This window comes from Capsella rubella, unplaced genomic scaffold (genome assembly GCF_000375325.1).
Source record: "Capsella rubella cultivar Monte Gargano unplaced genomic scaffold, Caprub1_0 scaffold_4, whole genome shotgun sequence".
NCBI lineage: Eukaryota > Viridiplantae > Streptophyta > Magnoliopsida > Brassicales > Brassicaceae > Capsella > Capsella rubella.
Genome location: NW_006238920.1, coordinates 11963331 through 11989260, shown reverse-complemented (window position 1 = coordinate 11989260; position 25930 = coordinate 11963331). Strand labels below are relative to the sequence as shown.

Here is a 25930-nt window from a genome sequence, read left to right as displayed (position 1 = left end):
TCTATATATGTTATTGTATAATACACGTACATTAAATGTATTTGCATGCCGTATACAACGTGCAATCTCTATGCATTAGCAATAATACAAATCCCATTTTTGAACAAACACCAATGTAAAGTCACATCTTTCAAAACACGCATATCATATATAAAGGTTGATCCATATGCCTAACAATTTGCCCTTTACATTACATATAGAATGATGATTTGATGGATCAATCTTAAAGAAAAAAAGAACACATCTATCAAGTTAGTCGGCATGCATCCTTATGTATACTTATTATCATACGATGTTGTTGTTGGTATATGCAAGCGTATATATATATAGATACATGCCTTTATACGTATGTGGTGAGTTTGGATAGATTAGCAATGGTATAGGGATATGGAACATTGTCTATATAGGAGACGGACAAACAAACGTACCCACCAATTCACATGTGTGCCAATTAATCATCACAACAAAACAACACTCTACACACAAGTCCCGTTGCTTCATATCAAACCTCTTTCAATTTCTTTTCACGTCTATAGCTTCATTCATTTGGGCATTTTACTATTTCCATTATTCTTCTTCCTCCAATACACTCTGTTTCGTTTCTTATCTCTTTTTTTTTTCTTTTTCAAAACATATATTTTAGGGTTTGGGGCAAAACCTTTGATTATCTCCGCCTCTCTTCTACTCCACGTTCCATGTGTATGGTTTGATACATATATACATATTAATTAAAATCGGATGGTCGAGTTTTGATTTGTACTCAAATGTACGTAACTCCTCTGCATTGCATGTCGTATTATATAGGTGTAAATATCTACATAATTAAATTATGTACGCTGTTGACTGACTTGGACCTGATCGATCGGGATACCACCTCATCACCCTTAAGGGTTCCAAATCCAATTTACATTACTACAATTTCGATTTCAAAAATTTAAATGTTAAATTGTTAATATCTCTCTGATAAAGAATAGTCTGACGAGTTTTTTAAATCTATGTATTATGTGAAATCGATAAACTATATTATTAGTTTTTATATACAATAAAAAAAAACTGGAATATCTTTTGGTCAAAAATAATATTTCTACGGATGAGTAGTCTCCGTTATATGAACTAAGTCGACGAAAGATACATATAAGTCAACTATTTGATCAACTTTTTTTTTTGGTTGAACAAACAACAATATGATCATGAACAGGTAAAAAAAAATCAAAAAGATAAAAGTAGTTCAATAAACGAATCAGTAGAACTTTTACATTAGTTATGATCTCGTTCGTTCGATTTGTATCCAGCTCAAGCAAAAGGTACTCTATTAGTTTTCATGTTATAAAATGTTGATTAGAGATTAAAATATGTATATATATATATATAGAAAGGGTCGCTATCTACATATGAATTCTAATGGCTACAAAGAGTTGCCTTGTCATCGTTTCGCTTCTAAAACTTTTGGCTCAGAAATGATCGTTTTAGAAAGACAAGTATTTTTCCTATCATATTATCTATTTATTTATGTCATTATGTAAATATAGATTTTAAAAAGAAATTTTGTAAAAGAGTCTCGTGTTTGTGACAGCTATATCTCTTTTGTCTTCTCCTACATATGAATTATATTTTTTTTTCTCACCCGAGACAGTTGATGTTAGTATCATTTTGGTTTTACAATATGCACATAAAATCATGTCATAAACAAAATTAATGAAATCCAATATTCATAGTCAGTAACTCCACTCGCGAAACGATCATTGGTTTATTTCCTACGTATTAGGAAAAAGGATACCACGGAGAGTTTGTATTCCAATATATTAAGGCGTAATTGATACTTTTGGTGATTTAAACATAGTGACCAAAATTGTTAGCCTTAATTATTATGTATTTTATACAAATACAATTAAGGCTAATATATACATAACTTAGAGTGGTCACTTATCTATCTCTAGTCCTACCTAGTTCGAGTATAATACGGCATTACTTTTTGTCGAAATGATTATGAATTAGCAGTTTAATTTTTCTTAGAAACTGAAGTTATATCTTGTTTTGAGAGATAGTGATGTCATCCAAGTAACATTTTGATAGTCTTAATTACAAAAAACATTACATTGACACACACACAAACTTCTTTTTCTTTCGTTCGTATTTGAATTTATAAATCATATAAATTTTTTGGTCAAAAAATAATATATTAGCTTTTCATCAATTTTTGTTTGTTTTTAATATCATACCTTTTTTTATATATTTGGATATGCATAAGAATACAAATATGCATATGTACTTCATATACACATGCTTCGTCATTTCTAAAGTCATTACAACCATATATACTTGGACAATAATCGCAAATGTAGGCAGAAAAAAATCATTCCATAAAAATAAACAATATAAATTTCATAATAAAATTATAATATATACGCGGAAGCAAAATATTTGGAAACACAAACGAATTTCTTAAAGAAAAATTAGAAAATAACAGATAAAATCTTTCAAAAAATTATACAATATACACAAATCATGCTTTTGTAAAAATATATAGTATAAAAATTCAAAAATATCCATTTTGTTATCCTACCATTTTTCACTAATGTATTTGAACGAGAGAGTTCTAGGTTTTTGCGCAACTGGAAACTAAATCTGTTTTATACAAAAATAAAATGGTACCATATTAATCACTAAATAGTGATCTAAGAAAACTATTATAACAAAAGAGTTTACTTTCTTTTCACGTCAACAATGTTAAAAGTGTATATGCCAAACATACTGTATATATATATATATATATATATTTTTTTTTTTAATATGCTAAACAGTTTACGCTGCAATTATACTTCTCATGTTTGATTAAAAAGTGTCGATCATCATCGTGATATATATAGTGGAATACATAATCATCATCGTGATATATATAGTGGAATACATAATATTTATATATATATATATATTATATATATCTCGCTCATATAATTTCTTCTACATGTACATGTTGGCACATCAATGTTAAGGACGACTCTCATTAATTAAACTCCAAGAAGAGATATAACATATTGGATGGACCATACGTGGGATTTAGAAGAGACCAAAAGGACAAAATAATATTGAACATATCTTAAGAAGAATTTACAATAATATGTTGTAGTCAGGGTTTAGCAATTTTGATCTACCCCACTCCTCTCTTGAATGTGACAAAAGAATCAAATGAGAATTAGGTCACGGGGGCGGCTTTGTGCTATCAAACATCACTCATTTTTTCCATTTTTCATTTTCTTAAAACTGATCTTTTATTTTCGATTATATATTTGTATAGTATTTGATCAAATAATAGACATTGCTCAATCATTTACGTCCTCAAAATATATCAGAATACTGTAGACCAAACAAAAAAACGCGTTTATCATTAAGACATATATATGCTTACATGTAAATGCGTGGCGTGTGCACGCATGATTATAAACTAAATTAGTGTAATCATGCTTTTACATAACTTATTTGTTTGGAATAATCCCACAAAAATGGGAGAGATGTGATATATATAACACACGTTAACATGCATGTTCATTCAGTGTTGTTTATTTTAAAATTGGATACACAAAACATGCTTGTATTTTCTTTTCTCTTGGAAGACATGATTTTGTATAATTAATGACGTTAAATTAGCTAGTTAATATTTTTAATTAGTTTAAAGTTAATGATTTTCATTTTTTTTTCTCTTGGAATAGAGGATGTATATAACATATGAATCAATATTAGTAGAAGACTATAAGTTATATTGTGTTCACTATGATAAGCTCTTTAAATAAAAATGGTACGATGTGATCAGTTAATCGTAATGTACAACATGTTAATAAAGTTAAAAATAGACGACACAAAAAATTGGGTTACAATATAAGTCAAATCAAGTTGTTAAAGGTATTATCATCCGAGTTATATTCTTATGAATGCACAGATTAATATATTCATGATGCTACCTGAACAAGAAAAAATCATTTGATAAAAAGCTCAATGACTTGTATTATATATACAAGTCAATTAATATGGTTTATTCGGATGATATCTACATCTCATAGATTTGTATATGGAAAACTACGAAAATAGGTAATATACTGTACTGTATAGGAGAAATAAAAAGATGATTAATGAATTGAACAAATGGTTTGACAAAAAAAATATGGAATAGCCATATAATTTATATACAATATATGTATAATTTTTATTTGGTTATTTTACCTAAATTCTTTGCTAGTTAATGTTTTGTGAATATTGTAGAAAAAATAAAGAGTAAAAAAAAAAAATTCTAAGAATAATATGGGCCCATTAGAGGGGAATGGAGGTACTTAAGGCCCATAATGTTTCTCTCAAAGAAGCCCTACCCCTAGTGTGTGTGTCCGCCCTCTTCTGCAACTATCTCCATTCTTCCTCCTCTTTCGTTACCTTCGCGCCGCCGAGAGACAGAGAGAAAAATGGGGAAAAGGGCGAAAACTTCAAGGAAAGGGAAAAAAGCATGGAGGGCTAACATAAGCACTGAGGACATTGAAGATTTCTTCGAGCAAACTACCAAAGATGCTCTCTCCGGCGGCAATCTCTCCGCTGCTCCCAGCGAGGATCTCTTTCACGTCAATAAATCCCATGGTTTGTTCTTTGCCCTTTTTATTTTAGGTTTTAGTTTTCAGTCTCATATCTCAGCTCAAACTTTGAATTGGAGTTTGTAGTATAACCTTTGTCCTTTTGAGGTTTATGAGCTGAATTTTTTTAAAATTTATCATACATCAGCCTTATCGGAATAATGAGATAAGCCTTTTTAGTGTGTTTGTTTGATGATATTATACTTATATAGCTGCCTGATTAGTTTGATGGTAGTTATGAGGATGTTCATAGATGGGATTGATATCTAGAAAGCTAAATAGAGTATTTTTTTTTTTTTAATGTTTGTGAATTTGATTATGATTTTTGCATATCAGACCTTCCGGTGAAGCGAAAGATTGAGAAACATAGAAAGAAAGTGCTCCGGTGTGACAGTGTTTTGAAGAAGAACCCATTTGTCCAGGCAGTGTCATCTTCGAAGCCAAAGTTGAAGAAAACTAAGAAGACAACAATCGTTACAGAAGACAAAACACCTAAACAAGTTATAAAGGTGAGTAATTTGATGATATGATTTTCTAGATTTATAAGATTTCTTCTTTTGTCTCTAATTCGTTCTGGAGAGCTTATTTTATATGATTGTTTCTATTATTCTTTGCAGAATGCTGGTGATGATTCTGTGATGGTGGACTTGTGGGATAATGATAATAAAGGTTTGTTTAGTTAATATTTTACATTCTAGTTGCTTCTTAATCTTAACTTTCCTATGTCATGATTTAACATTTCCTTTGCGAAAAAATTACTTGCAGGAGAACATGAGAGCAACCCTAGAAAGGTAATGTGTCCCCTATTACTACGTTTTTTTAGACTGTTTCTCAGTTGGCTAGAAACCTTTTCTGATATATATATATATATATATATAGGTTTTCAAGAACCCTTCAATTATTCCAGCAGTAGAAGTTGAACCTCCAGGATGCTCATACAACCCTACGGCTGAAAGTCACCAGGTAATAGTTTATTATTAACTAAGTTTTATTATCATCCTAGTCTCGTGTGCGAATCTTGCATTCACTCATCTTTTTTTTGTGTTGCAGGATATGTTGGCTGAAGCCGTTGCTCAAGAAATGCAGAAAGTTTACAAAACTGAGCTAGGGCCTGCACCTGTTCCTTTGACTATCGAAGGAGATGAAATTGATGAAGATGAGGCGAGTCCTTTTCTTATACGTAATAAAGTAGTCAATGGAAAGATGAGGTACTTTCTTGGAGTGGACAAAAATACTGGTGAAAGTGAAGATGAAGATGATGAAGACGTTGAGAAAGAAGTGTCAGAGGCTGGCATCAAGTAAGAAGCTCTTTTATTTACACTTCAACATACATTCTTCGAAGACTACTATATTTTGTTTACTTACTCCATCAGCAAAGAGTTGGATTTCATGTTTTTGAAATTCTTGTACTGCAGTTTCGCAAGAAAAACAAAGAGGGTTACCCGTGTGGAATTAAATAAACGGTGTAGGCAAAAGGCACTGCGAAAAAAAGAGATAAAGGAAAAGGCTAAAGTGAAGATATCAAAAGAAATTGACAGGTATTTTGTGATTTTAATATATCTTGATGATGTCTGACTTCTTAAAAAATCACACCTGAAATTGACAGGCATTTTGTGATTTTTACTTATGAAGTCACACCTACTGAAACTCTTGATTTAACTATCCTTCTTTTATGTTTCTTCCTTGTAGCTTACCCAATATCTTAGAAGATATAGCCCAAGAAGATGAGGCCAAACAGAATAAGCATTTACGACGGGTCATCGCCAAGCAGGAAGTGCTGAAGATACGTCCTCCTCGGTTGGGAAAGTACAAGTATGAAACTAAATCCTCCTTTACACCCATACATTTTTTTGTTACATTCTCTAGCTCACCTAGTGCTCATTCTGATCTTGTATTTCATAGTTCTGAAATCTGAATTTAGGAAAATTGATTGTTGTTTGTTTTAGATTTGAGGCTCCTCCAGTTCAAGTCCTCTTGACAGAAGAGATGACTGGGTCACTTCGTAAACTGAAGGTATACCCTAGGTTCCCTCAAACCAACGTTTTTGGTCCTTGTGAATTTTTTTGGTAGCTAAAAACTGAACTAGTCATCCTTATTATTTTGAAAGGCATGTTGCACTCTTGCAAGAGATCGATTCAAGAGCCTTGAGAAACGAGGAATACTTGTTCCCTCAAAGAACATTAGAAGGTTAGTTTTTACAGGAATGACTCATACAGTGAACAAAGTAGGTTATGCTGAGTTCTTACTTATTATGATCGTGATTTGCGCAGGTTTTAGGAACTCTTCTCACTGTCTGCAGCATGTCTCAAACAAGCTTTTGATAGAATACAACAACAATACTGTCTTAATCCACTCATATGTGTTGTGTTTTCATGTTATCAAATTTTAAGTTTATGAAAAAGAAAAACAAAAGATTTTGCCACCAATTTAATCGCTCAGGAGTAATTGTCCGGAGTCCGTGATTCATTTAAAGACTAGTTGAAGGAAACGTCTTTATTCGAAAACACAAAGTTAATTTGAGTAAAATGTGACATAAAGCATTGTGTTGAAGATATTTTTGAGTGTTGGCTTTTCTCCAATCTTCAGATATTATCTCTATAAAAACGATTCTCTGGTCATTAGTACATATGAGGCTTTGGCGTAAATGAAACAATATTTTGTTTAATCTGTTCTTTTTCCAAATACATGACATTTTCCCTGAAGTTGCTACACACTACACATCTTTTTCGGGCAAACCTATTTTACATAGAAATGAATAAATGCAACACAAGTCCCACCAATGAACAAATTCATGAAGAGAAGGGACTGCTCAAAGCTTCTCAGTTCTCATGTCTCTTCTGTTGCTGTGAAAGTGTATATATTTGTGGAAATGGCGATGATACTTGTGGCAACAGCAAGAACAAGCATTACTGAAGCTACAATCTTCTCTCTTAAAGTCGAGAAACCATTTACATTCCTGACAGTTGTCAAACCACACCAAAACAACTGATTAGAATTTAAACTTGATCTATTCAGAGTAACAGATGAGGAACTAATCAAGAGATGTTACATACCTTAGGACAATAGCAGCCGGAAAGATGAATGCTATAGAGACTGTAGAAGTTGATCCTAAGAACTGAAAGAAGTACCAAATGTCTGGTATAGCAATCGCACCCAAGAAACAAGATATCAGTAACGGAAAAGTGAGTCCGAAGAATCTTTTGTTGTCTTCCACTAAAGAAAGTTTCATAGGGAACAAGAGTTCGTCGAGGTTGGCCCTTAAAGAGAAGTTGAGTAAAGGAAACACAAGCATGAGGTGAATGGCGTAGCTGACTCTAACAATGTCATTTAGCAATGAACCAATGGAAGAATTGGTGGTTTGATCAAAGTTCATTAGAACATCTGACATGGTGGAATCCCCAAACAGAAGGTAACAGAAAAGACCAGTAGCTGAGTAGATAGTAGCGCATAGAATCACAGAGATCCTCGTTGCTGAAAGCACATCTAACGGGTCCTTGAGTTCAAATCCAACTGGATGGACTGCAATAAATTTGTCAAAATCATAACACATCAGAATCAGGAAAATTAAACAGTGGTAGAAGCTTATTGTTTCTCAATTCTAGATTCTTACCACTAAAATGAAATGTGAATGCTGTTACAATAACAGGGGAAGCAGTGAAGAGACTGAAAAATGATAATCCACCATCGTTGAGTTCTGGAAAGAGTCTTGGAGTCTTTGTTTTCCCTTGAATGATTGCGATAATCGCCAACACCGAGCTTATGACAACAAAGAGTAAGGCAAGCAGAAACGAGACTGCAGAGCTAAATGCTAGTCTTTCTACATAAAACATGAACCAGCCAAAAGTAACCAAATCATGAGACCGAAATGCATTGCGAGAGTCAGGGAGAAGAGTCTTCTTCTAAGAATTGGTTAAAAGAAACGTACCTATGCGTCTACATAGGACTAAAGGAAGCAAGAGGAAGACAAAGATGAAGAACAAACCAAAGAACCTCGTATTCCACCAATGGAAACCAAACCATTCTTGAAGAAGACCCAAATGTACAATTCCATCCTTTTCATTACCCGAAAGAACATCACCTGAGAGAGAGAGAGAGAAACAATATCACTGGATCAACTCAATCAAAGGTTTAAGAGTTTGTGAAAAAAGTTTCAAATTTTATTGAGACCAAAATTAAAATTCACCTATGATAATCGAGAAAATAATCATAGAACCAAAAGTCACAACCATTGTAACAATGGTAACAGCGACGGCTCCAGGTTTCCCAAACGAATCCTTCATTACGCCGGCGTAAGTCGTTGATTCTCCGGCGAGCGTTGACTTCATCAAAAACCCAGCTGATACATTGGAGAGCCAAGCTATGATCATGATTATGGAGAGAGATGGGACGACACCCAGAACTTTAAACGCCGCCGGAATCGACATAATTCCAGCTCCGACGATGCTTGTGGAGATGTTAAACACAGCTCCGGCGAAAGAGCCATGGTTCTCCGATGATGATGATGATGATGATGAAGGCTCTTTCTTCGGCAAGAGCGGTGCTTTAATCGCAGGTGACATTTTGCTTTCGCACCACCGCCTACCGGAGAAGAGACGAACAGAAAATTTTCCCCGGCGAAGAGGAAATGGTTAATGTGTTTGATTTGATTTTGTGAGAGAGAAGAAGCGGAAGAGATTGGTTAACGCCAAATATTACGTGGCATCGTCATCATATATATATCTCACTGTCACATAGTTTTACAAATAAGTTTGCACAAAAACTATCATAGAATATAATAATATTGATAGAAATTTCGTTTAGGAAAATATCTCAAATAGTTTAGTAATTTATCCTATGATATTTATTTATTTTAAAGAAATAATATAATTGTTAAAAAAAAAAGTATATTAACATTTTTAAACTTGGATAGTGTGTGATGAAAAATATTCATACACTATCACAAACTGGTAGTCGTCAAAATCAGAATAGTCAATAGTCTGTAATTTATTTAAATTTTTCGTTTTCAATATTGTAATCATGGAGACTAAAAGTTCTCTGTAGCACGACAGCAGTCAATATCTGGTGATGGAAAAAATAAATCTAAATTGCTCCCAAGCAAAATTGGCATAACGTACAGTACAGTATAAATGTATAATAATTGCCCTTTTAGCCTTCTAGGGATTAGTACTAACTATAAAATAAGTTATATTAGAATGCATCACATTATGGCAATAGAGAAGTAGCCCATTACTCCCTCAACAATAACTTGCTTAAGGAGAGTCTCTCTTATATATATATTATGAGGCCCATCAAACCGAAGCCCATTCATTCTTAACCCTTGTCGATATCGATATCCAACCAACTCCGCTTATCTTGAATGATGAAGCCACCTCGTACGGACGAAGAGGCTGTCGCTCCAATATAAACAGTAAAGATAACTATGACTTAACCTACAGACACGAACTCCACTTTCCATACTCGAGGTTTGGTTGGTTATCAAATTATGAATTGCTCTGTTGGTCTTCTCACTAATGACTTTGTAAAAAAAAAAAAAAGAGAGAGATTTGATTTTTATAACATTACTGCTTTCATCAGTTTCCCTACTTGGTTCAATGATCTTTCATCAACCGTAGGATAAATGTACACACCACTTACAGTTACACACTTCTTACAATGGAATGGGATTGTAGAATTCGAAAACCCCATCAATAATCATAAATCTCGATTGTTTTAAACGCTGCTTTCTTGGTTTGTGTTTATATCCAAGCAGAGTCAATTGTTTACTCACGCCTATTGTTCTTTCTCCAGTCCCATGGCTTCTCTGGGTTTGAAGAAGCCCACAAGCCAATACGCTTCTTCCTTGCCTCCTTTTCCCACTGAATGATTTCACACAAATAGAAAAGAGCCGTTAATACTCAACAAATACAATGCCAAGAGACTTGCAAAATTTAGTATATACAGCACAAGCTTTACTAATCTTGCCTTTGCGAGAACCATGCGCTTATCATAAGCTAAGTAATGCCAGGCAAGACCTTTCTTTAGCATTTCCTCCTTCATAGAAACCAAAAAAAGGTTTTAGCATAGTTCTTTTTTTCATAACGGAAGGAAAAGTATAGAGTAGTACTTTTACTACCTGTACAAAAGTCCCATTGCAGTATAAATCTCCTACGCAACGCCCATATTGATCTTCTCCATAAACTAACACCTTCAAGCTTTTCCATTGAACAATCTTAAGGAGACCTTGTTGTGCCTCTTTTCCAAACGGCATTTGACTCTCCGGTGCGTCTATTCCCCTATTTTCTTTTCCATCACCAAACAGCTTCACTTAACGAAGAATCGATGGAAGATCATCTAATCTAGCTTTTCTTAAAGGAGAAAAGTGATTTTTACCTTAGTCTTATTCTGAACTTCCGAGCAAGCACTTCCTCATTCTGAATATTTAGTACCCTATAACCAGAATCGATGATCTTTTGGTGAAGTTCGTCTGCTTTTGGGTAATTTCTCTTCTCGCGTGCTTTTGATCTTTGAACCGCAGCAAGATTAACTTCCTTTGGCACAGAAGATGCCACGACCGGCTCTGAAGCACTGACATACACTGTGATGGTGTCTCCATCTGCCACAGCTTTTGGATCCACCTTGTTTTCCATTACACAAACTTGATCAGCTAACATTATTAATTCCCAAAACGACCCTTTTTTTTTTTTTGTAATGTAATTCTAACCGGAAGCGTTTGAAATTCAAATAGAATCCCTTCAGGCAACGACACAGGAGCTTCAGTAGAAGGCATAACCAGAGTGTGAGGCAAAGGAAGTCCATAGAAAGACAAAAGCCCCTATTCATAAACCAACATTTTATATTCCAATACTCATCAATGTACGGAATTGAAACATCTGTTATTGTTACTCATTTCATAAAACCATACCTCAACATCAGCTTTCTGATTCCTTTTTAAGATCTCAGTAACAAGCCTAGAAGCTTCATCTGCCGTCTGTGGGGGAGGTTTCGCTTGCTTCCATGCCTCAAGTACCTTTCTATACCTTATAGACATGAAAAGAAGAGTTACAAAGCTAAGATCACATCTTTCTATTACACGAAACATGTAAACTAATGTTGTGTGATTTTACCAGTTTGCTTGAGCTTTTCTGGACGACTGAACATACCTCCCAAGCCCTTCAGGAACCTAGAAGTTAAAGATCAATTAAGCAAACCCAATTGCATAAATTAGCTAAAATCTTTTGAACTAAGTTCAGTAAAGAGACCTTCTGAACCACTTAAATTAGCTACAAATAGCACTGGAGAAAAAAGGAGGGCATCAAAAGGAAAATTAGTAGCTTCAGTGAAAATGAAGAGACCTGAGAAGTGATCTCGAAGTTGAAGAGATCGTGAGCGAGAGCTGAAACACCGACGGTAGCGGCGGAGACGCCGTGAGGCCCGAGAGAGTCATCCGTCGTAGTGGGTTTGCAGCATTTTCCGTAGAGAAACGTAAGCGCGTTACCCATCGTTTACCCAGTTTCAGGAAATCGAAAGAAGAAGCTTTGATCTTTCCTAATACCAGATGAGAAGAGAATCCAACAGAGGAAGGACAAGGAGCAATGTCTCTGAATAAAGAGTCAAGAAACACTTTAACCTTCAGGTTACATCATCTGACTAAGAAAAAAATATCAATAATTAATTTTGAATAAAAGAAAAAAAGTTATACAAGTTCGTTTTTTTTTCTCTAGAGACTTTTACAATAATAATTTTGTTTTGAGACTTCTACAAATCCGAAAAAGCTGTATTTTTCAATTTTTTTTTTTTTGGTTGAATAAATCATATTGTTTGTGACTTTGTACTTGAGTTTTTTTTGTTTTTCTTGTCGGCACAGTAAGATGAGTTAAAATTTTACCGAGTCTCTAAAGAGCACAATGAGCCCATTTACATGGCAAATACCTTCCGTAAAGGTTTCCTCCTCTGTGACATATGCAGGCGCGATCTTAAGTTAGTCGACAGTTCTTTTTGTTCTCCCCCTGGCTTGACGAGCCTTGTGTTTAATATGACACATAGAGTGTTGTGGTGAGAGAAGCTAACATGAGAGAGTGATGCTGGATGTATACTTCCAACTATTGCACGGTATACTTCTTTCGGAACAGAAGATGACACAGCCGGGTCTGAAGTATCCACATACACTGTGATGTGGTTTCTCCATCTGCCACAGCTTTTGGATCCACCTTATCCATTACACAGCTTTTATTATATTATCTGGTTGATTCCAGTTGAAGTTTTATAATAACATCAAAATACATTAACTATATTCTTACAAGCAATGGGATGTAGATCTAATCGGCTAAACTCCTGCAACGTGTTTCTAATGAGGAAAAACAAACATCGCAAGTCGTCGGGAGTCATTAAATGATTAAAACCCTTCAAAGCTCAAAATACATCTCTTTCTCTGTCATTCTCTCTCCATGGACACTCCACAACAAGAAGAAGACAAACTCTCACCGCAAGCTAAGTGGTGGGTCGATGGTCAACGCATTCGATACAACGGCTTCTGGTTCAAACCAGAATTCATCACTGCCTCTGAAGCCATTAGAGCACACTACAAACCTCTTCCTTCTGACATTATCCTTGCCTCTTTCCCCAAAACCGGTACCACTTGGCTTAAAGCCCTGACCTCCTCCATTCTCCGACATAGCTCAGCATCATCATCCATACAAGACTTAGATCATCTCAATCCCCATGAGGTCGTGCCCTTTTTGGAGATCGAGATGTTTGGCAAAAACCCATCCAAGGACATAACGGAGCTCTCTTCTCCTCGGCTTTTCAGCACTCATCTTCCTCTCTCTTTCTTGCCGGAGACTGTCAAGACCTCAGGCTGCAGAGTCATTTACATAACTCGCCATCCAGCAGACACTTTTGTCTCTCTCTGGCATCTCTACAACAATAAGTTCGGGACAGAGATCTCGATCCGACAAGCCTTCAATGACTTCTGCAAAGGCCTTGTCCCGGCTGGTCCCTACTTCGAACACGTCCTTGAGTTCTGGGAAGCAAGACACCATGTTATGTTCATCACTTACGAAGATCTGAAAGCAAACCCGGAAGAAACTGTGATGAAGATCGCCGAGTTCTTAGGGTGTAAGACAATAGTTGAGGAGATTGTGAAAGAGTGTAGCTTCGAGAAGCTGAGGAAAACAAGCAAAGAGAGAGGAGAGGGAGTTCACTGGAGTGGAACTATGTATGACATGTTCTTCAGGAAAGGTGTGGTCGGAGATTGGAAGAATCATCTGACACAAGAGATGATGAAAGAGCTTGAAGACATTGCTGACCTGAAATGGGCAGGATCTGGTTTAGATCTCAGCATTTTTAATAGATGATTACTTCACAATAATCATGCAGTTTATGTTGTTATTGGGTGGTGATGAACTCTCCTAGTTATTTTTACCTATATCCCCTAGAAGATCCTTTTAGAATGAGTTCCCTAGATAATTGGATCACTGGCTAACATTGCAGTCCAATGATTCGACCAAGACTTGAACCATCGAGAAGTAAGTGGATACTCAAACTACTTTACCTCACCATACGTGCAACTAAACATATATTAATGTACGTAAATGTTAAACACTATATATGCGTGAACAAGAGCATGTAATCTCAACAAATTTGAAGGTTTGTGTATATATTGTCAACTTGACATTATCAAGTGTCACCTGCAGACTACAACATTCTCTACACATCCTAGCTTTGGACCCATGATATCTGGTCTTTATATACTTAATGCTCAAAATTCCTAAACAAACTATGTGTACTCTCTGTTTTGTTCCCTGCAATGATACAATCAACGATTTTAAGGATAGAATGCCAGAATTTACATTCTTACAGATGCTACAGGAAAACGAATAGGCATATATAATACACATCTATGTTTCATGAGATATGCAAAACGTACCAGCCAGAAATCGTATCGAATGTTCAGAAACTTGTGTATATACTTTGAAGACTACCCTTTGGCTGCTGCATCAAACACTCAAACTGCTGCAAATGACAAACCAAAAGCATGACACAGTAGTATCACATTGACTGACAAGCATCAACACAAAAGGCCTGAATCACCTTTCATATGATACCTGTACTCAACATATCTATGTAGGCGGATTCCTGATTTTTTATAGATTTCATTGGCAAACCAAGAAAGTGGTATTTCATCGCCAGCTTGAATTGTTATTGGGTTTATATTCATATATTCGTAAACTCGAAAGAGTAATGATATCTGATCCCCCTGGGAAAATTAAAAGCATTGCAGATTCCCTAGCAAATAGGTCAGAGAGACCCTTATTCAAAAGGCATCATCTCCGCAAATTACTAAAGGCAAGTTCTTCATCTTACTATCTATCAGTCCTATACTTACTGACTTCAAAAGGTACAGTCAGCTTACCGCTTATGGCACTGTATAGTTCAAAACAATATACAAGTCCCCCTAGAACCATATCCACTCTTCTCAACAATATTCGAAAATTGACCAGCTGCGATTGTAAGCAACTCACATTGTGCATGAGAAATGATTTCAAAGTTGCAAAGAACAATGAGAGAGAGAAAAGAAAAACTCGTGTACCATGTGCAATCATGGCAAATCAACATGACTAATTGAAGTGATTATATTAACGAATCATTATTTCCCATAAGCTAAGATACAAAAATAGAACTCAAATAAAAATATATTCCCTCCAAACGATCAAAAGGTTTTATAAACATTTACCAGTAGGCACCTAGTCGCACAGCCGCATAATAAATATCATGGATTCTTGAGATCATCTATACTTGTCTCTTCAGTAGTACTGTATTCCACTGTAGATTGGCTCAAAGCTTCGGGGATTTCGTTGGAAGTTGTGACACTTTTCTGGGTCTGCAGACCCGTAGAGCGCGCAAGATCAATCCATTGCTGCGTTTTTATGTAAAAGTTGTGATGAAGTTAAAATGGTATTTCAAGAATTAACCCAAAAAAGAATATGAGATGTTTGGCTTTAAGGAAAGAAAAGTCACACAAAAGTGGAGAAGAGATCATAGTACAGGCCTATTTCTGACCTGAGTTCCAAAGTAGGAGTTAGCTACTCGCACAACAAATGAAATCATGTTTACAAGTAGAGGTTGAGAAGAAAGCTCGTCAGAAATGCGATGCTCTATTAACCCAGCAATTATCTGCAATTGAAGATGATCTGATTTTAGAGGCATAAATTCAAAGCATACTGTTCTTCATCAAAGGCCTTCCTTGGTTAAGATGCAAAAGAATAATACATTGATGTGGTCATAAAGCAAGTTTAACTACTTTTCATCAATGTCTCTCATTCATTGAGTAGACATGAAAGCAGCGCGCATCATCATACCTGATAACGGATATTTGAAGATGTTCCCAGATAACCTCCATATACAAGAGCTGTCTTCAGCAAAGGAGACCTCTTTGCTTCTTCACCAACACCCAACTCAGGTTTAATGAATTTCCGTATAGCATACAAAGCATTTGAAGATCCTACAGCTGCAAAACTGGAAACAACTCCAACACCAGCAAGCTTCAAGCCACCGACAATAACTGAAGCAATCCTAAGATTCAGAGTCCAATCTTGTCCAGCAAGACTTTTTTGAAATGCATTGTCAGGTATGGATCCTAGGAGGCCTTTTAGGGCATCTATGCTGTTTGGCCCAATTGACTCATCAGCGTAGGAGATAAAAGACAAGGTTGGTGCAGGCAGCCAAACTGTGAAGAAATCAACAACGGATGCTCTTACGCTATCAGTTATAACATAGTCGAGTTCTTCAAAGAAGTTTTCTTTCCGCTTCTCATATTGAGCTACAAGTGTCGTTGTTATTGATATAGCTTCTTCAATAGCTAATCTATTCAGGAATTTTGGATCTGCCAACAACCTTTCTCGGAAACCCTGTAATACAGAGAATCATCATAAGTAGGGTTTTACTAACAAGTTGAAGCTATCATTAACTCTGGCAAGAGAAATACAGGACAAGGTAATGTACAAGGAAAGAATGAAGGCTATAACACATTATTTAGCGAAAGACATAAATTTTTCTAAAGACAAAATTTCACTAAGGAGATATATTCCGGAATGAATGTACCTGGAACCGTTGTGTAAGCTCTGAAATAAGAGGATATTGCTCCAAATCAAAGAAATTCTGCAGAATCTCAGGTGACACCAGACCAAGGTCTAATCCTTTCTGAATGTCCTGGAACAATATGACATAAAAGTAAAGTGAGCAAAAGGAAGTAAACGCCACTCTAAAGAGCAAGAGAAATAGGGGAGAATAAACTGAGTCAGATACAGTATGTAACAATCGTACAGAAAGTCAGTCTCATTACAGCAAATCATAGAAAATCAACCTGGGGAAGGGCATCTCGTCTCCTACCAGCCGCATTCATTACCCGAGCAATTTCTGCTCGGTCAAAGCAGTTTCTGCTGCAGGGTCTGGCCGCAGAATACCACAAGAAATCAGCGACTGGAGTTTCACCCTCTTTCCGCAAGAACTGTCTTTCAGGATCAAGTAAAACAACAAGTTGACTTTTCTTCGGAATCTTCCTAGAGACCCTTGCCGGCAATCCTGTTCCTCTTGACCCATACTCAACATGGTTCGCCCCTGTCACCACTACCAGCAGACCAGTTCCACCTTCATCTGCAACTGCTTGTAAGATAACTTGTGACATAGTATGGTCTTCAACAACTCTAGCTTGCGCTGACAAATAAGAGTTTGGTCCAAATGGAACAATCTGTGTGAGGGGATTCATATTGAGTGAAGAGCTACGTGAGAAGGAAGTAAACCCTGAGATAAAGCCTGAGCCCGCAGGAGGAGTGTATAATTTACGCTCAGACTCTGAAAGACCACGAATTCCCTCAGCTTGGACAGTTCTTAAAACCTGCATCAAATTAAACAGTGAGCAGCTGATTCGCATCAGACTGACAAGAAAAAATACGTAATCTTATTCAGGCTACCAAAGCCACTAGACAAGATCACATCAGATTCATGCCACTCTTAACGCTATCGAATCAAATCAGAACAACAAAATGTAGCACCTAAAACTAGCATAAAACCAAGTAAGAATAATAAGATCAAGAAGCAGGATCAAAAGGCTCAATATTTTTTATGAAAATACAGTACTATACTATAAGACCGACTACCTTGAGCGGAGTGCCACTAGCAATGAGTTTAACAGTGTTATCGCGACAGTAACTTAAAAGAGGCTCATACTCTTGCCAACGTTGAGCTGGCCAATGTGATACATACGACTTCAATACCTCTCCATCGATCCTGCAACCAATCCAGGAAAAATTGGAACCATAAACACATTTGCTATTGGCGAATATGCAGAGAAGCAAGAAGACGCAAACCTCTTATCCATGTATTGATTCAACTGGTCCTGCAAATCAATGGGAAAAGCTTCCAATGCCAAAGATAACTGACGATCGCTCTCGACGCATCGTTTCCTCAAATTCCTAACAATTTCGAGCTCGAGAACCTTATCATCTTTTGTAGGCACCTGCTCTGCTTCTCCGAGATACACAATCCTCGCATTCAAAAGCTTCTCCCAAACTCTCTTCTTATCCTTCCCAACAGCCATCGGCTCACCAAGCACCGACGCGTCATAGATTCTAGAAGTTATCGATTCTTCCTTCTCCACATAAACAGGCGGGGGAGGAGGAGCAGTGACGGCAACAGGAGGAGGAGGAGGAAGAGCTACTGATTCCGCAGAAGTCTCAGCAGCAGCGGCTGAGGAAATAGACTGAAACATCGAAGCAGCTGCGGCGAGGAGCGGCGGAGCGACGAGAATCGCGCGGCGAGTGAAGGCGGTTCGAGAGGAGGAGACATCGGAATCAGAATGGAGGCAAAGAGTGACGACGTTCTTCTTCGTCTTATGATTGTAGGCTGAGAAGCTAATCGGAAGCTGGCCGCGGAAGCTCGGAAACGGGAAGGAGGAAGAAGAAGACTGAGAAGCCAAGAGCCCATTGGTGGTGGGCTTCATTGGTACACGTCAGCTTATTGCATCGCTTAGAATAATGAGAAGAGGAGAATTGAATTTTTTTTTTTTTAATTGACATCTCTCCTCCTCATGTGGCTCTTGTTTTTTCATCTGTTCTTTTTTTTTTTTTCTGGCACACAATTTTATTTTATGGTTGAATCCACCAAATAATACGAAAAATATATGGATAACGACGATCGTAATAAAAACTATGGACTATATGCGATTTCGTTAATTCTTTTATACCAATACTCTTTTTTTTTCAGGTCGGTTAAGTCATTAGAAACATTTTGACATAATGCTTAAGTATTATAGTGCTTAAGAAAACTATAGTGTATGAGATTGAAAGAATCGGGTTCATGTGATATATATATGAGACGACGTGAAGATTAAGATAGCCGCATAAAACGTATGTGTTTAATACAAAACTTCTTCTCAAGATAGCCACGTAAGCATGTCCTAATATTGTCGGACAGAAGTCAAATCAAGAAGCTTCAGATTATTAACTACTCTAATTGGTAAAACAAAAATGACGAAGATGATCCAATTAATTAAAAGCACAATGTTTCCTCTTTTTTTTTTTTTTTTTTTTTGCTTAAGTTCACCAATTCCATCATAATAATTATGTTACAGTTTTTTTACTTTAATAGAAACACATATATGAAAAACAACAAGCTAAGGGAATATTTTGCTTAGGGATAAAGTAATAAAAGAAAATAAAAAATCTAGGGAAGATTGAGGTAAAGCATCTCCTTAAATTCCAACTTTCTAGTATCACTATAAAAAGTATGATGCTTGTTAGGCCAATAAGTCAACCAAACGCAACCTTTAACCTCAAACTCCATTACTTTCCCAATAGCCGTTTTATCAACCTTCCACAAAACGCTTTGCCCGTAGCTATCTCCTGCAAACACAACTCCTCCTTGCTTCGTGAACGGTCTAAACGCGCTTGAGTACCTGTTCTTGAACCAAGCTCGAGGGTTCATTCTCGATACCTTTGATGGTTTTGAGGTTGAAACTTCTCTTCCATCGTCTAGGTCATGGAGAAACCAAGTGAGATTGGCGCTGTAACCATGCACCCATTCCTCGAACTTCCATGGCTTCATGCTTTTCGTTGTCGTCTCGTTGGCTGAGACTTTGAGTCCGAAGAAAGTGTTTGGTGGCTCTATTGCTGCTTCTATGCCTTTCTCTACTTCGAATTCTGTCAATGGGTTTTCTGATGATTTTTGTACAGAGACCATTAAGATGTTTGATTGAACCGTTGGTGTTAGCTGCAATGATATTCGTGAAGGAAAATGTTTTTCCTCTGTTCCCATGCCACGGTCCGATAGAAGTTTCTCGTTCACAAGCCTTATTATGTCGCACCTAACATAATGTTTAGAGGAAACATATATATGAACAAATTATTTATGTATACTTATCATAAGTAGCACTTGATTACACACAAGTTCTACATACCTGACGTTGTCAACATTTACGGCGATGTTAAACCACTTCTCACGAACGTAAATCCTGTGGTTGAATTGGATCACACCTTCGAGTTGATGATAGTTGAGAGAAAAGAACAATCTCTCGTCATTTAAAGCACTATTTACGCTCTCCATTTCCATTGCTACCACAGGACAATACATATGAACTTTCCACAAACCTTGAGTCGAGAAAGCATACGAAAACAAAGGAGAAGGAGATTTGAGATGCTGAAACGCTTTGATCTCGATGATCCAGTTGGTTATCGCAAGATTTAACGATCTCATCCACTGTTCTTCAAGGTTCGAGCCTAGTTGCACCATGAGCAACTTGGAGCCCTGCCTTGACCTACAAGTCACCAGCTGATCTTTCACCGTTTTCAAACAAGTTGTTCGTAGACTCGTGGGCGCCTCATAGATGCAGATGAGGAACACGAAAGTGAAGAACGCGAGGTTGAACACGTCTTTGAGGTTAGAAGTGGAGCCTAGATTTTGGATTTTGATTGCACAAGTGGTTCTCTTGACGTTATAGTTGAGAACTACGTCGACAAAACCCATCAGTAGGGTAGAGATGATACTTTCATTGAGGAACCTAGTTGAATTAGTGCCAATGGTTCTGAAAGGTTTTGAAACAAAGAGAGAGATAGGATTCCTGAAGTTGGCTACTATGGAGAAAGTGAAAAAGTTTGGAGACTGAGGGATACGAGTAAGAGAAAAGTTCAAAGATGGGTGTGATGAATTAGGAGAGCAAATGCACATGGATGTTGAATTTGTTTTCCATTGGGAGAGGGGAGGAAGAGTTTGAAGCCAAGAAAACGCATCAGGTGAGTCACAAGAAGCCATTATTAGAGCAATCTTGAGTATCTCTAGTAGTTGTCGTTCTAGATTAGGATTTTTAATGGTATATATAGAGAACGAACATTTTAATGAGTGGAAGAAAAGAAGAGCAAAAGAAAGATTCGCTTCTTTGTTTTATTTTTTTGTTCAAAAGGTTAAACTAAAGAAGTAAACCACAATTGATTGATTGCTTTTGTCTCGTCCAGCGAATGTACAAATCGTTCAATACAAAAAGCATGAATTGTTTTACCTTTCAACAATGATTAGGTAGTCCTGGTTGGGTAACGTACAAGGAAGAAGGATTAGATGCTCACTAGACCCGATTAGTCTAGACCATTAAAGTATTTGTTGAATTTTTACGTGCTGATCAAAGATTCTTCTATATGTGGAAAAATCGACCCGAATTCCAAATAAATTGTTCTTGATTAGGCCCAAGAGATCATGTTATTATTATTATTCGATTCCCATATATATTCTACTCAATAATGTTGTTTTTCTTCTTATCTACTTATATACAGTAAACGTTTCGATACGTACGTAACAAACAAAAAAAACAGGAACCTAGAGTGAAAATAAAAACTATGATCTAATTTTTATTACATTTTATAGATAGACGTTAGTTACATTTTATATAAAAACTATGACAAAATTGCCAGTAAACTTCAGCTTCATCTGATTGGGCTTCTTCCAACATTATAGGCCCATTAAAGTTAGGCCTTTAGAACGATCAAACACGGTTTTGCCGCAACTTCAGTTTCCACTAAAACCGGAGCAAAGTCACACTCTCTCCGCCGCACACACACACTCACCGACACCACCAATAATGTCATCTTCTCCGGCGACTCTCCCCGTCACCAATCAGCAAGCCACTCAGTCTCAACCTCCGATCAATACTCACGCCTTCCGCACTTTCCTCTCACGCCTCTCCTCCTCTCTCCGCGAAAGTCTCTCACAGCGCCGTCCATGGCTAGAACTCGTAGATCGGAGCTCATTCGCAAGACCTGACTCTCTCTCCGATTCCTTCACCCGGATCCGTAAGAATCTGGCCTACTTCAAGGTCAATTACTCAGCAATCGTCTCCTTAGTCCTTGCTTTCTCCCTCCTCTCGCATCCGTTCTCGCTCCTCGTCCTCCTCTCTCTCCTAGGCTCGTGGATGTTTCTATACCTCTTCCGATCTTCGGATCAGCCTTTGGTTCTCTTCGGCCGTACTTTCTCGGATCGTGAGACCTTGCTCGCTCTGGTTCTGACTACGATCGTGGTGGTGTTTATGACGAGTGTTGGATCTTTGTTAACCTCGGCGTTAACGATTGGGGTAGCGATTGTTTGCTTGCACGGTGCGTTTAGGGTTCCGGATGATTTGTTCTTGGATGAACAAGAGGGGTCTGCTAATGCTGGATTGCTCTCGTTCATCGGTAACTCTGCTGCTACTTCTGCTGCTGCTTCAGTTGTTGCAGGACGAGTCTGATGATTTTGGTTTATGTATTTTGAGTATAGATTTCAATATGAGAAAGATCCGTAAGAGTTAGATCTACTAAAGATACATTGTTCTTGTTTTGTATTCTTCAATTTCGTCGCTATTATTTGCTTCACAATGTAAGATCCCATTTACTTTTGAATCAATTTGATACTTTTGTTGCTCTTATTACCCACATGTTAAGACTAATTAAGATGTAATTGTCTATCGAGTGATGATGATGGCTTCTTAAAGATGGGCAATTAGTGTATCAAACTTGCACCAGATGGCTGAATCTGATACATTCTAAACAAGAATGGATATGGTGTGTTATTGTTCCATGTCCACCATTGGTGTTTCTCTATTGCGTTTTGACTATAGAGGCAAAGGGTAATAATGGATGGTATCGAAAACATCGCTGGCAATGTTCGATCAAGAAAACAGTATGTGATATTTTCGGAGTAGTATTACAACAAGTCAACAAGATAACATAATCTTCAACTAGTTTATGTCTCTGTCTCTCAAGCTACCCAATCTTTTTTTACTTCTTCCACAAGTTTCCTCTATCTTGAAAGCAAACAGTCAATACTTCGTACGAATTTGCTTACATGTAATATCATGGAAAGTTTCTTGTGAAGTGCGTTGGTCAATTAAAATATATGACCGGAACGAATTATTAGTAATCAGGTCCAGGCCAAAAAGAATGATTCTCACTATATTTTTGGCCAATCTGATATATATATTATTTTTTTGGCAATCTGATATAACATACACGTTTTGTTCAGGTTTCAGTCTGAAAATCTAGGCTACCAAAAACAAATTGAAGATTCGGTCACCTGAATTGTTCTTCTTTTTTTTTTTGGGGGGGTCAAAGTCATTGAGTTAATTGCTTCCACCTTAGATATAATATAGGTGACCTGTTTCCAATCTTCATTACATGAGAAATATATATATTCATGGAATGAGTTATGTCTTGTGAAATCTTTTCAAGGGCTTCTACTATAATTATTGGTGGGATAAGAAAACACTTAGGTACTAACCATTAAACCGAAATAAATTATAGGTTTTATCTCTTCTTGGTGTAAAGAAGATTATCCCACTTGTAACGAGAGGGTTTGACAAAATCGACTACAAATTTCTGAACCTAGTTTGGGTTCGTACCCACTTCTGACTAAATGAAATTAAATATTCAAAGGAAACCAAAAAGAAATATGAAACCAATTCGCATGTTCTTCCCATGGTATCTACGATAAAATTAATCAATAAATTCTTTTAAGTATCATAGTTCAGCATATATATATCGTCATTTACCTTTTCATTTCAAAGAACATGATATCTTTAATTTCTTCTCAAAAGATCATAATTAAACTAAATATTTATTGATAAAATAATAAATATAGTGAAGACGTTATAAACAAATTACTTTATGATGTTTAATAGAATTGTCAAGACAATAATACCAAAAGGTCTCATGTGTATATTATTATGTCACCTATATTAATTGTAAGACTTAGAAGCTTATATTAAAACAAAAAAACAAAAAAGAGTGTTATAATAATCAAGAAACACAAAATCTAGAAGTAAAGCATGTTGTTGACTTGGAACTTATAAATCGTAGATGCGAGGTCAATGTCACTTTGCTAAATACAAAGGTAGGGCTATAATTTCTAAACATGTGAAGTCATTATCAGAAATTTAGAGGTTAAAGAGAGATACCAAAGAAGAGGACACTAACTAATTCCACCAAACACAATTACGAAATTTCTTGTTCATCAATCGATGTCCTCAATATGCTTTCTCATGTAACTCTCTTTTCTTAACAACATGATGTTAACTTTTCTTTCCAATTTTACTACCTTTCGGATTGGTTTTTATTTGTTAAAAGATATTTTGTTTACGTGAGTATACACGGTTTTGACTTGTCAAAAGTATTAATTAATAAAATCTATAGGGATAAAACGTTTTCACAAATGAACATTTATGTTGAGATCATACGTTTGTGTTTGTCTTTATAGAATGTTTTAACCTTTTTTATATAGCAAACAACATACATATGCACATGTATTCGATTATTTGTGGGCTAGCTTGCAGAAAATGAAGGAAACAGTTTACGACATGTAAGTGTAGATAAGGACTAGCTAGAATTGATTTGGTTGAAACTAGAACAAAGAGGTTGAAACTAGCTAGTGGTGAAATAGGTAGTTAGACGACGAATCATCTTGTTTGCTCAAAATCATTTTTACTTTTTTTTCAACATTAACAAAACAATGATCATTTTTACTTAAGCTTCAAGCCAATCTTTTTGTAACAACTTAAAACCAAATATTATGATAATAATATTAATCTTTTTACGCTATGATGTTACGGTTGATTCATAACTCATAAGTTTTCTTTTTTAAAACCTAAGGGCCGGCTTTATTCATATGGTATGTCTCACTTTTTATTTGTATACGTAAGTATGAAAACAACGTTGAGATTTTGCAAATTCAAATAGCCAAATGGGAGGGGGTCAAAACTGTTATGGACAAGCCACCTAAACCCTAAAATTGACAATTATTCTTCATAGCGCTTGGTTTCCTATTCTAAGAAAATATAACAATAGTAATAACAGAAATCATGAAACATAAAATGTAAAATTGTTTGAACTGTCAACAAATATTATAATTTTTTTTTGGGTGGGTGTTATACAACAAAAACCACTGTCATGATTGTATTGTCGTTTATTTTAAAAAAAAAATAGATTAAGAAAACAAATTTTTTTCTTAAAAGTATGATTTATTTCTGATCAAACAGGTAATTTTCATTAAAAATTTTGAAAAGAGAAAGAAGAGAGTAAAATACAGTTATGACTTATGCATGCGCTTAATTGGTCTTTGTTTAGGTATCATACTGTTGAATGTAGGTGGCCACAGAAAGTTTTAAGAAATTCTACTATTACTAATACTAAATTCTATTTATACAATGTTTCGTGGACACATGTATATTTCAAAACATAGTACCCATGAGTCTATACGACAATAAAACCATTTTCAGAACGATCAGATCGATGCCTAGACCTATCTCAGCCTTATATAATAAGATAATGCCAAAAAAAAAGTTCTATCATGGAGGATGTATAGAAGATAAATTGTAATGTTTCGTATAATACATGCAAGTTAATTAATATAATTGTATGTTGAACATGATTACATGAAGATTGTGTCTTTGTCCCAAATGATGTTATTTGGCTTTCTTCCAAACAATTTCTAGCAATGTCTAGCATAATTATATTAATATTAGCCATTGATCATAACGATCATATCCTCATCAGGCATATGTATTAGGAAGATGTCAACCGAAACTGTCCAATATTTTGGTGAACAATTACAAGAATTATATATACTACTAATAAATTGGTTGCATGTTAAAAAAAAAAATTAAAAAAAAAACTGGTTGCATGCATGGTAATTGCAGGTTTGATCTTAATTTAGATAAGAGTTTTACACCCCATTGCGTACTTAGATTTTGTTGGCAACCCAGTGTACACATCTCCTGATAATAAACAATTTGATCCTTTTTAATGGGGTCCAAAAAAAAACATATTATAAAAGTA

General features: G+C 35.9%; 7 protein-coding genes across 7 annotated transcripts; 3 read left to right on the top strand and 4 right to left on the bottom strand.

Moving 5' to 3' along the window:
* The first annotated feature begins 4394 nt into the window (after nucleotides 1-4394).
* On the top strand, nucleotides 4395-7076 carry LOC17888806 (ribosome biogenesis protein NOP53). Its single transcript, XM_006296140.2, has 11 exons — nucleotides 4395-4617; nucleotides 4947-5119; nucleotides 5228-5279; nucleotides 5376-5401; nucleotides 5490-5573; nucleotides 5661-5908; nucleotides 6026-6148; nucleotides 6300-6422; nucleotides 6557-6623; nucleotides 6718-6797; nucleotides 6881-7076. The coding sequence occupies exons 1-11, from the start codon at nucleotides 4449-4451 to the stop codon at nucleotides 6885-6887; spliced, it is 1152 nt and encodes a 383-aa protein (XP_006296202.2). The 5' UTR covers nucleotides 4395-4448; the 3' UTR covers nucleotides 6888-7076.
* A 115-nt stretch (nucleotides 7077-7191) lies between these two features.
* Nucleotides 7192-9281, bottom strand: LOC17889799 (amino acid transporter AVT6D). The gene is made up of 5 exons (XM_023783915.1): nucleotides 8794-9281; nucleotides 8536-8688; nucleotides 8221-8427; nucleotides 7664-8129; nucleotides 7192-7566 (listed from the first exon to the last, which is right to left on the bottom strand). Exons 1-5 carry the CDS (start codon nucleotides 9167-9169, stop codon nucleotides 7437-7439), a joined length of 1332 nt encoding a protein of 443 aa, XP_023639683.1. The 5' UTR covers nucleotides 9170-9281; the 3' UTR covers nucleotides 7192-7436.
* An 852-nt stretch (nucleotides 9282-10133) lies between these two features.
* LOC17888783 (staphylococcal-like nuclease CAN2) lies at nucleotides 10134-12254 on the bottom strand. The gene is made up of 8 exons (XM_023785268.1): nucleotides 11942-12254; nucleotides 11714-11769; nucleotides 11512-11626; nucleotides 11311-11421; nucleotides 10980-11224; nucleotides 10723-10882; nucleotides 10572-10640; nucleotides 10134-10465 (listed from the first exon to the last, which is right to left on the bottom strand). Exons 1-8 carry the CDS (start codon nucleotides 12086-12088, stop codon nucleotides 10370-10372), a joined length of 999 nt encoding a protein of 332 aa, XP_023641036.1. The 5' UTR covers nucleotides 12089-12254; the 3' UTR covers nucleotides 10134-10369.
* A 779-nt stretch (nucleotides 12255-13033) lies between these two features.
* On the top strand, nucleotides 13034-13942 carry LOC17887957 (cytosolic sulfotransferase 5). The gene has a single exon (XM_006293470.1). It carries the CDS (start codon nucleotides 13034-13036, stop codon nucleotides 13940-13942), a length of 909 nt encoding a protein of 302 aa, XP_006293532.1.
* A 1239-nt stretch (nucleotides 13943-15181) lies between these two features.
* On the bottom strand, nucleotides 15182-18633 carry LOC17888707 (protein RETICULATA-RELATED 5, chloroplastic). The gene is made up of 7 exons (XM_006293694.2): nucleotides 17954-18633; nucleotides 17744-17873; nucleotides 16951-17481; nucleotides 16689-16796; nucleotides 15947-16495; nucleotides 15648-15761; nucleotides 15182-15504 (listed from the first exon to the last, which is right to left on the bottom strand). Exons 1-7 carry the CDS (start codon nucleotides 18583-18585, stop codon nucleotides 15358-15360), a joined length of 2211 nt encoding a protein of 736 aa, XP_006293756.1. The 5' UTR covers nucleotides 18586-18633; the 3' UTR covers nucleotides 15182-15357.
* A 609-nt stretch (nucleotides 18634-19242) lies between these two features.
* On the bottom strand, nucleotides 19243-20901 carry LOC17888225. Its single transcript, XM_006294018.2, has 2 exons — nucleotides 20041-20901; nucleotides 19243-19947 (listed from the first exon to the last, which is right to left on the bottom strand). Exons 1-2 carry the CDS (start codon nucleotides 20889-20891, stop codon nucleotides 19308-19310), a joined length of 1491 nt encoding a protein of 496 aa, XP_006294080.1. The 5' UTR covers nucleotides 20892-20901; the 3' UTR covers nucleotides 19243-19307.
* A 629-nt stretch (nucleotides 20902-21530) lies between these two features.
* LOC17889019 (PRA1 family protein B2) lies at nucleotides 21531-22527 on the top strand. Its single transcript, XM_006295862.2, has one exon. The coding sequence runs from the start codon at nucleotides 21709-21711 to the stop codon at nucleotides 22348-22350; it is 642 nt and encodes a 213-aa protein (XP_006295924.1). The 5' UTR covers nucleotides 21531-21708; the 3' UTR covers nucleotides 22351-22527.
* The last annotated feature ends 3403 nt before the right edge of the window (nucleotides 22528-25930 follow it).

Coding starts and splice junctions, on each gene's coding strand:
- LOC17888806 (XM_006296140.2), top strand. CDS start 4,449: ATGGGGAAAAGGGCGAAAACTTCAAGGAAAGGGAAAAAAGCATGGAGG. Junction 4,618..4,946: donor TCACGTCAATAAATCCCATG/GTTTGTTCTTTG, acceptor TTTGCATATCAG/ACCTTCCGGTGAAGCGAAAG. Junction 5,120..5,227: donor CACCTAAACAAGTTATAAAG/GTGAGTAATTTG, acceptor TATTCTTTGCAG/AATGCTGGTGATGATTCTGT.
- LOC17889799 (XM_023783915.1), bottom strand. CDS start 9,169: ATGTCACCTGCGATTAAAGCACCGCTCTTGCCGAAGAAAGAGCCTTCA. Junction 8,130..8,220: donor ATTCACATTTCATTTTAGTG/GTAAGAATCTAG, acceptor AATTTATTGCAG/TCCATCCAGTTGGATTTGAA. Junction 7,567..7,663: donor CCGGCTGCTATTGTCCTAAG/GTATGTAACATC, acceptor GACAACTGTCAG/GAATGTAAATGGTTTCTCGA.
- LOC17888783 (XM_023785268.1), bottom strand. CDS start 12,088: ATGGGTAACGCGCTTACGTTTCTCTACGGAAAATGCTGCAAACCCACT. Junction 11,627..11,713: donor AGAAAAGCTCAAGCAAACTG/GTAAAATCACAC, acceptor CATGTCTATAAG/GTATAGAAAGGTACTTGAGG. Junction 10,883..10,979: donor AAGTTCAGAATAAGACTAAG/GTAAAAATCACT, acceptor AAAAGAAAATAG/GGGAATAGACGCACCGGAGA.
- LOC17887957 (XM_006293470.1), top strand. CDS start 13,034: ATGGACACTCCACAACAAGAAGAAGACAAACTCTCACCGCAAGCTAAG.
- LOC17888707 (XM_006293694.2), bottom strand. CDS start 18,585: ATGAAGCCCACCACCAATGGGCTCTTGGCTTCTCAGTCTTCTTCTTCC. Junction 16,797..16,950: donor GACGAGATGCCCTTCCCCAG/GTTGATTTTCTA, acceptor ATATTGTTCCAG/GACATTCAGAAAGGATTAGA. Junction 16,496..16,688: donor AGCTTACACAACGGTTCCAG/GTACATTCATTC, acceptor TCTGTATTACAG/GGTTTCCGAGAAAGGTTGTT.
- LOC17888225 (XM_006294018.2), bottom strand. CDS start 20,891: ATGGCTTCTTGTGACTCACCTGATGCGTTTTCTTGGCTTCAAACTCTT. Junction 19,948..20,040: donor GTAAATGTTGACAACGTCAG/GTATGTAGAACT, acceptor ACATTATGTTAG/GTGCGACATAATAAGGCTTG.
- LOC17889019 (XM_006295862.2), top strand. CDS start 21,709: ATGTCATCTTCTCCGGCGACTCTCCCCGTCACCAATCAGCAAGCCACT.